Consider the following 9,435-nt stretch of genomic DNA (forward strand, 5'->3'; position numbering starts at 1 on the left):
TTAGGCTGTCCTGGATTTCTCTGGTCAGCCAGGGAAGCCTCCTGGCCCCTTTCCCTCTTTTACCTCGCACGGGGATCGTCTCGCTTTGTGCCCGAAGGATCGTTTCCTTAAGGCACAGCCACCCTTCTTGGGCTCCCATCATTTCAAAACTCCTACTCTGCAGTGCGTCCTTGACTAATCGCCTGAGTTCATTTAAATCAGCTTTCCTACCCTACTAGTTACCTTACCCACTCAACGTCTTATGGTGAATTCTATTATTAGGTGATCACTGTCCCCCAGATGGCTACCAATCTGTAGGTCCCCTACCATGTCATCCCCCGTTGCCAATACCAGATCCAGTATGGCATTCCCCCTAGTGGGACCATGTACCTCCTGTGTCAGGTGGAGGTCCTGTACACATTATTTCAGACCCCTTTTATTCTTACTTGCCTTGGTCCCTAAGCTTTTGCCACTATAGCCCATAAACTTATTTGCTGGGAGCATGCAGCACAGCCTAAGATCTGATGCTGCATAGTTGCTCAGTGTCCAAATCTTAGTAGGATTCTTAAATCTATTTTATCTATGCAGTGGACCCATTAGGATCATAGGAAAGTAGGGCAAGGGAACTCATGAGGTCATCTAGTCCACCCCCAATAGATTAGATCCAATAACAGATTGGATCAGGCCCTGCACAGAAGATGGCTGGAGATGTGTTTATGTCTCCCACTTTACACAATAGCCCAATGATTAGGCCACTCATTTGGGAAAAGAGGGTTTTAAAACCCTCACACTGCTTTATTTGGAGTGAGAGCATAAAACCGTCTTACATTTTGAGAGAGAGTCCTAGTAACCAAGCTATGTGTTATTTTAGGGGTGTGGCTGTCTTGGACCAGATTCTGTTCCACTCTGCCAGAATTCCAGATTGCTATTAGGAACCTGTAGCAGGGCACCAAGGTGCCTGCTACTTGTAGAGCCAGAGTAACTATGCAGGTGCTGGTTGCTAGGGTAACTGGAGGGAGCTAGTGACTCACACCTGCCTGGTCAGCTGACCGGAAGGGCAGGGCCTGGCTTCTATATAAACCACAGGCCGGAGGCCAGGAGGTGTTCCCTGCTGGCAGGTAAGGGAGAAGGAGCTCTGCTAGAGAGAGTGAAGGGAAGAGGTCAGAATACACGAATGGCTTGAGACTGGTGAGAGATGGGGCACCCCTGGTGTGGTGGGAAGAATGTTGGAGCCAGAGGGCTGAGATTTATGTTATAGCCTAGGGGCTTATGCTTTGTGTTTGCTGTTTGTGACTGGTGGTTTGGGTGAGGCTATTAGGGGGAGGAGGAGGTCTCATACGGGACCCCCAGCAGTGAGGGGACCCCAGCGCCAGTGATGGCGCAGCATTCAGGGTGCACCCACCCCAGCCCCAGAGAGAGGGGCAGCATTGGAGAAGCCCCAGAGAGAGGGGGCAGTGTCGAGAAGCCCCAGAGAGGGGGTAGCGTTGAGAAGCCCCAGGGAGGGTGCAGTGCCAGAGGGGCTGCAGAAAGTCCGAGTGCCAGTGAAGGCACAGAGTGAGACAGGGGCACAGAGGGCCCAGTGAGGACGAGGGGGCCAAATTGCAACAAGGCTTGGACAAACAACGTCGGTACCATCGGCGAGGTGTGGGCTGTGGTATAGGGGAGGAAATGGAGCCGCAGATAGTGCCCCCTGGCATCGGGGCAGTAAAGGGGCAGCCTTCCGCTAATTAGCATCAATTAATGAATTAACAAGGCGTGGCAGGTGAGAAGGCGGGCAGTTGGCCCAAGAACAGGTGTGTGGGCCACGTTTAGATCAGCCCAGAGTGGGCACCTATTACAGAATCGAAGAGGACTCTGGCAATGAAATGGTCCACCCTGCTTGGTCCCTGAAAAACAATGAATGCAAAAGGTGGTGGTGGTGGGTGGTCCTTCTCCTCCTTGCTGCTTTTTTTGTGACTCAGTCCTAAGGGCAAAGGTAAGAAGAAGATAATGCATTACATTTGTTTTTCAGGGACTGGAACAGAGTGGAATAGAATTATACATCAGTGTATAAGTCCACTGAGACACCTAATAGGTGTCTGGTCCTTGGGATCTGCTCTTGGGGCATCTTTACACATGCTTTGGGAGTGGGGTGGGGGTGCGGGAGGCGCTTTAACTAGACCAGCTTTCAGGAGCTGCTCTAATTAAAGTGCCCACAGTGTCTCATGTATTCACTGCCCTGCATTTCAAAATGGCGACAGGGGCACTTTAGCTAAAGCTCATTCGACGAGCTTTAGTTAAAGCGCCCCTGCTACCATTTTGAAGTGTGGGGATGCTGCATACATGAGGTGCCGAGGCGAGTCTGCTCCAACGTGCGGTAATAACAGTGTGTCAGAGCTGGCATCCCACACATCTACAGGCACCATTGGTGTCTTGGTGTCTCCTTTTCTACTTTGTATACATGAGTAAATAGTCACTGAATGAGAGATCTGTAGCCCTGTACTTCGAGTAGTTGCCTGGAGTGCAGGAGACGCACATTTGGGGCTCTGCTCAGGGAATGAATGCCTTACTCAGGGTGGAGGTTCCACTAGGCAGTAACATGCCTAAAACTTTGATGTTGCAAAGTCAAATCCCTCCCAATGTCAGGTTGAGGAGGAGACAATAGAATTCACTCTTCAGCTCCCAAGCCAGTGACCTCTCAGTATATAGGCATTCCTCAGTAGGTGAGCTATGATCCGCAACGGGCATTGCAACAGGCAGCTGGAGGTACTAAGGGACTGAAAGATTGTTTACAGCAGTAGTTCTCAACCTTTTTAGGCTCAAGGCACCCTTCTTGAGACTCAAGGCATCCCTTCAGGCTCTTAGTTTTCACTCATTTTGTGCTTCTTTATTTTTCTAGTCAATTTTTCTGTTGCAAAGAACTCAGCTCACAACAGGTCAAAAGGATTTTAACACAATGTATTCCTATTGTAAATCTCTGGGTTCATCTTGTGAATTATGTTTGCTCATCTAGACTGCAAACACTGGGGCACCCTTGAAGGGATTTCAAGGTGATATGGCACCCTGGTTGAGATCTGCTGGTTTACAGTTTAAGGCAAAGAAAATCTTGCTCCCCTATTCTACACATCGTTCCTTTTCAAGGTCAAATAGCATCTGTTGTCTATAAAGTATTTCCATTCTGAAGTATTACCAGTACAGTCTGACGCCCAATTATATGAAACGTAAGGGGATAGCTAAGACTTTTTAGTCTGAATAAAAGGCTGATAATTTGAAAAGAATAAAAACCAGTTAGATTGTACTGCCTCTTGCAGTGGCTGGAAACATTGTGCCTATATAGGGCTGGAGAAAGCATCATGCTTTTATTGATGCTGTCTGGAACTGAGCTTGTTTGTGCTCACTTCTACATCTATAGTATAAGGTTAGATTACATCATAGATATTTGCCAGTATGCAGGGAAGTGTGGTATCTTGGTGTTCATTATCGAAAACTCTCTTCTCTGTGCTTCAATGAGGGAAAGTGGGAGAAAGAAAAAGTTCTCTTGTGTTCATCATTCTTTCCTGCCACCTCAGATAGCCAAAATGTAGTTATATAGTAAATATTAGAAAAAATAGTAGTTGTACTTTTTAAATGAATAGTTTCCAATTAAAATTAAAGTAAGAATCAGTAATACAAAATAATCATAATGACGTGAGTTCTCCAAGCAAATTGTCTCTCTCTCTCATGTTACAGCCTAATGTTAGCTTGTTTTGCTGGTCACCTGAATATTATTAAATATCTAAAAGCACAAGGTGCTTCTTGGGAAGCCAGAGATCTAGGAGGTTGCACAGCTTTGCATTGGGCTGTAGATGGAGGACATTGCGAGGTTGTTGAATGGATGATTAATGATGGCTGTCAGGTATGTATTTTATCTTTGTGTTTTACAGAGAAAACAGCATTTTCGTGAGAAATAAAAGGTTGTGCTGATGGCCTAGAAATATTTCAGAATTGTTAGCTCCTGTATTGGTACTGTATCTCTGGGTCTCTTGGGATAAAAGTGGAAATCTCTTCAGCTGGAAAGATAGCAGAGACAAGGCTGGAAGTGAGAAATTGTAAAGCTAAAGAAAAAAATGGGAAGGAGGTAGGATATCACAGTTCTGACACGGAAATGCTGCTTTTAATTCTGTTGGTTTTTACTATTCCTGTACTTTGGTTATTTTGTTTTGTAGGTAATAGTTAATAGCAAAGAAGGCAGACCCTGCAGTGCCTAAAATTGAAGGTTTTATAGTTTTAATAAGAGTCTAACATTTTAGTTTGCTCCCATGCTTCCATGAAATTGAAGACAGGCAGACTTTCCTGCTTTTGGTTTCACACCATCTGGAGACGCAAACTTGCATTAGCAAACAAAATTGGACATACTTAGTAACGGCTCAGCAAATATTAGCAAATGGGTGGAATATAATTTAATCAACATGGTTGCAGTTGATAAGATGTTCGAAAGCTTTGGTTCAAAACTGCAGGGAAGCTAAATGAAAAGTTGAAGATATGAAGATAAGGACTGATAAATATACTGTTATTCTAATTGAGAATAGTAGAGACTGTAAAGCACTAAGAAATTAAATTGATGACCTGTAAAACAAGCTCCAATTAAGAGAAGTCATGTCAATAGAAGCTACTGCAAGAGTGAAGAAAAAGTGTGTGGGTATTTTGTGCTCTGCATATTTTTAAATTTTGACTTCTCATAATTGATTGTTATGTTGTGTTCTTTGAAACTTAATAGGGTAAAATATGGATTTCATGGTTATTGACAAACCTACTAGTCTGGGGTTAAAGTTTGATCCTCTTGCTTTCAGCATAGTTCAAAAAAGTTTTCTGTTTTCAGTATTTAAATTTGACTATTGCAATCTGCAGTATAGGAATGCTGACAATAGACATGATGCATTCATAGCTTTTAGATTTGAAGAATTTTGGTTAGGTTATTACTAGGGATCTGGGTTTTCCATTTGCTGTGGAAAAACATGGAAAAATGCAGATTTTCTCCTTTAATGGAGAAAAATGAGGATATTCTCTTTTAAAGGAGAAAATCACAGTTTTCTCTTTAAAGGAGAAAAATGTGGGAAACTGTGGGTTTCCCTTTGCAGGGTGGCCGAGTTCCAGCCTGCAAGGGGCCGCTTGGGGCTGTGGGGAGTGGGAGGAGGGAGATTGGGGGCAAGAGGTGCCATGTGTATGTGCACCTGCACATACAGATGGCAGCCAGGCAGCAGTGGAGAGCAGCTCCCACAGCTCCCTCCAGATAAGTCTGGGTGTAGGGGAAGGGGCACAGGCCACACGTTGGGCAGGGGGAGGGGGCATAGGCTACATGTTGCGGGGGGACACAGGTGAGGGATGCATATGTCCCCTGAGATTACTGCATCACTGCCAAGGCGAGGTGTTCCCTGCCCGCCCAGCACAACTCTGTGCTGCTGCTACTTCCGCACCTCACCATGGCGGCACGGTGCTCTTTCCTCTGCTGGATTTGTCCTCCTGGGTCATGGAGGCGGTTCCTTTGGAGCTGGTCTGGCCAGGATGCAGCCCCATACCCTGTTGTGGATGGAGAAATCTCAGGGGGCGTGTGACCCCCCTGCCACATCACCTGTGCCTTCCCCACACACTCACTCCCTTCCTTACAAGCTGGGAGCAGGGGCAGCGGGTCTGTGGGTCAGGAATGAGGGATACTGACAGGGCCAGGGAGCTGTGGGAGGGGAGTGAGGGATACAGGCATGGGCAGAGCAGGGTACCAGCATATAAAGACTGCTCAGAGCCACACAGCAGCTGGGGAGACAGCTGCAGTTGGACCTGCATCCTGGTGAGCGTAGGGGACAGGGGGAACTCTGATTTTCCATGATAAAAAACCCAAAATCAAATGCCAAAATGTATAGGTATTTAGAATTTATTTTATTATAGTGATTGAGGCATTGGTAAGCTTCTGAATTGCTTTAAAACTATAACTATATTAATAAGATGTTGTGTTCAGCTCTTACCTATATATATATATATATATATATATATATATATTCATTTTAATCATGGAAAAACACAGATTTCGGGGGTTTTACTCAGACAATTTGCAATTTTCTATCGAAGAATTCATCATTTTTAAACTGAGAAAACCGGGATTTCTGGCAATTACTGTGTTCTTTTTTGGCTTTTAAGGGTCATTTATTTTCTTCTTGATTCATGGTATGATAAAGAATGTGGTCTTGGAACATTTGTTCATGATTCCAACACATTCAAGTTTTGCTCTGCAGCTCTCACTTGCAGAAGTACTGAAGTTGCATTGTCAGAGTAGAAAGGAGACCTGTTTTTGGTAGGTGGCTTGCCCGCAGAGTTCCTCTGAGTGATGAATTTACTATTACTGGGGTTTTGTTGGAATATTAATTATCTACTTATCGGGCCTGGAGTTTTTACCTTTTCATAACTTATATGGAAATAAATAAGAAGCACATAATGTACTACAGTACATTTTTTCTCTAATCATGATATGATGCTTCTGATAGGAAGGATATTGCACTTTAAAAGTGAAAGCACAAATTGCAAAGGACTTGGAGCCATAGAAGAAGCACTCCTACTGATCTTGACATTAAAACTTGACAGTTAATTAATTCTAAGTTTATATTGTGTTTTTTTAAATAATGAACATTGTCATTTTTATTTGTTTAAGCCCATTTGTGTAAATCATGGTTTTTCATTATTGGAGTCTTTTATTCCATTACCATGCTTTTATTCAAGTTTTATATGACAACTGCCTAGATCAGAGGTGGCCAACCCACAGCACAAGTGGCATGGGGAGCCTCTGTGTGTGGCATGCCACAGATCAGGGAGGAGACAGACAGCACAGCAGCAGATAGGGTAGGAAGCAGAAGGCAGAGCAGCAGATCAAGTAGGGAGCACAGGGCAGGGAGCATAAAGCAGAGCAGGAGATTGGGCTTGGAGCACAGAGTAGGGAACAGGGAGCAGAGCAGCAGATTTGGGCATAGGAAGGGAATCAAAGTAGCAGTTAAGGAGGGTGTGGTACCAGTTGTGGTACACTTGCCAAAATGGTTGGTCTTGATGGGTCTAGATACTAAGCTGAAAATAATTATGGTACAAGGAATCCACCCCCCCCCCATGTATTTTTTTTTTCAAAAAAACATGTATTTTTTTTTTCAAAAAAACATGTATTTTAAAGAGAAATGTTCTGGACTTGTTCTTAGAGATCTCTTTGATGTAGAGCAAGGAATATATTACATTCTCTTACAAACTTGCAGAGGTGTTATTCCAATATGCAGTTCCTGGGGGCCTCTAGGACAAACTTTTCTCTTGTTTTCTCCTGTACCCTATATCTATTTTTTTTTCTAGTTTCCTGTTGGAGATGATGGCAGGATCTCATTTCTAATGGGTTCAGTCCTACAGAACACTGAGTACTGTTCTGATTTAGCAAAGTATTTGCATGTGTATTTTAAGCATGTGTAACATTCCACATATGGCATATTTAGAACGGCTTTGAATGTAGTCAGCTTAGCAGACTGAGCATCTCTTCTCTTAATGAGAACAGGCTTTTTTCAAATTTAAGATGCATATATTTTTTGTAATAGGTAGATACTAAAGATACATGCTTAGAATGGACACCATTGATGAGAGTATCTGCAGTAACAGGAAAGAAGGATGTGGCATCACTTTTAATCAAAGCGGGAGCAGATGTAAATGTGAAAGATAAAGATGGCAAGACCCCTTTAATGGTAAGCTTTTTCAGTGAATAGCACTTGCAGTTAAGGTCACAATTTTTTGGAAAATTAGAGAATTCTTGTTACTTTAGCTCTGCAGTAGGGCAGTTATGATTAAATATTCCCTTCCAGAGGGCTTTTATTTAAGGAAAGGAAAGCGAGACTGCCATTTCCTTTTTTAAATGAACATATTACATATCAGAATGAATTTTTGTTGTGATTTATGAAATACAGTGCTTTAGTTTGGATAGACTTAGCATTTCAAATGCATTTTTAATCAGATAGTTCTCTGATTCTCTCACACATTTGAAATTCATCCTTCTGAAATTTTGTTTTTGTGCATTCCATAAAAATGCCATATCTATCATGTTTTCATTTAAGTCAGCAGAGGAACATAGCCTACACATTTTAAATGGATACAAGATCATTTATATCTGTCTACAAATAGGTATATGTGATGATATTCAGTCCTTGCAAGTCTTCATGATATTTTTGAACTGTCATTGTGGTCTAAAACCCAGGCCCTGCCTCAGAATCTGCTAATATTAGTCTCTGCATCCATTCAGAATTGTATTGAAGTCCATGGGACTGTATGAGTAGCATGCACGCACTAGAACATCTCAGGAATATATTGTAGATACATGTGGCACACACTTGCAATTTAACACAAAATTTTAAGATTGTTTTCATTAAACTTTGCAGGTGGCAGTACTAAATAACCACGAAGAACTCATTCAGTTGCTGCTGGAAAGTGGAGCAAATCCTACTGTTAAAAATGAGGTAACTAAAAAGATAAATGTTTAAAAAAGAGTTTTTAAAAAATGTAAAAAACATATTCACTATACCATTGTTTTGACTTGCAGTATGGCAAGGGTCTTCTGGAAATGGCAAGAAGTTTTCACAGGCAGGTACAAATAATTCCTGTATTTATTGATTCTCTAGTTTATAGTTTATTAATATTTCTCTTTCCATTCCATTAATCTTCTTGCTTTTCTGCCTAGGGCTTGGCTGCCTTGTTAGAAGAGAAGATTAAAAAAAAAAAAGAAGAGTCTGACTCTCAGCTATCTGAAGTAACTCAGTAAATGAAAGGGAGTGTTTTTCCACCATTAAGATGGAAACTTGAAGACTGGCCTTCAGTTATGTACTAAACTGTACCTGTTCACTTCCTACTATTCAGCTGCTCCAGATTATTGAGTACTCATTAAAATGTGCAGTTCAGCTTCCTGTCAAGAATATTGTTGTGTATCTAACTGTGTTTCATTATTCTCCTACATACAGTGTTTGATATAAAACAAAATAGGCATATATACTTCTATCATTGTCTTTGGATACTTCCAGCCTCTTTCTGAGCCATGGATATGCATTTTTGGTTGTTTATTTTAATATTGTCTCCCTGTTTCTTTTCCCAAGACCTTTTTGAACATAATGACTGTCCCTCTAGCAAAGAATGGTCAGCAACTTCCGCTGATGTGCTTGTCTGCTTGATCCTTAAAATAGGCAAGGAGTTCTTGCTATCTCTCCAATGGATGAATGCATTGCTTGTACAATACACAAGCTTTCTGCAACAAGAGGATTTAGCCCAGTCTTCACTTATCTTCATGCTCCCAAAGTGGCACTTAAAATTGCCATGCCTCGGCAGTCTTTTGGCATTCATGCACAGTTTGGATTTCATGTACCTATGCTTTTCATGTGCTTTGCAGGTGAGCATATTTAATAAGTTTCATAACTGTCCAAGGACAAGACAATCACCCAGGCCTAC

At 42.3% G+C, this 9,435-nt stretch overlaps 1 protein-coding gene across 1 annotated transcript in view; it reads left to right on the plus strand.

Annotated features, from left to right (window-relative positions):
• Window positions 1-8,896, plus strand: part of FANK1 (fibronectin type III and ankyrin repeat domains 1) — a 76,141-nt gene extending 67,245 nt beyond the window's left edge. Inside the window, exons 7-11 of the mRNA XM_006026592.3 lie at window positions 3,688-3,853; window positions 7,548-7,691; window positions 8,379-8,456; window positions 8,540-8,584; window positions 8,678-8,896. Coding sequence (XP_006026654.1) covers window positions 3,688-3,853; window positions 7,548-7,691; window positions 8,379-8,456; window positions 8,540-8,584; window positions 8,678-8,758 — 514 coding nt within the window. The 3' untranslated portion in view covers window positions 8,759-8,896. The remainder of the gene's footprint in view (window positions 1-3,687; window positions 3,854-7,547; window positions 7,692-8,378; window positions 8,457-8,539; window positions 8,585-8,677) is intronic.
• Window positions 8,897-9,435: the final 539 nt, after the last annotated feature.

This window comes from Alligator sinensis, unplaced genomic scaffold, assembly GCF_000455745.1.
Source record: "Alligator sinensis unplaced genomic scaffold, ASM45574v1 scaffold193_1, whole genome shotgun sequence".
Taxonomy (NCBI): Eukaryota; Metazoa; Chordata; order Crocodylia; family Alligatoridae; genus Alligator; species Alligator sinensis.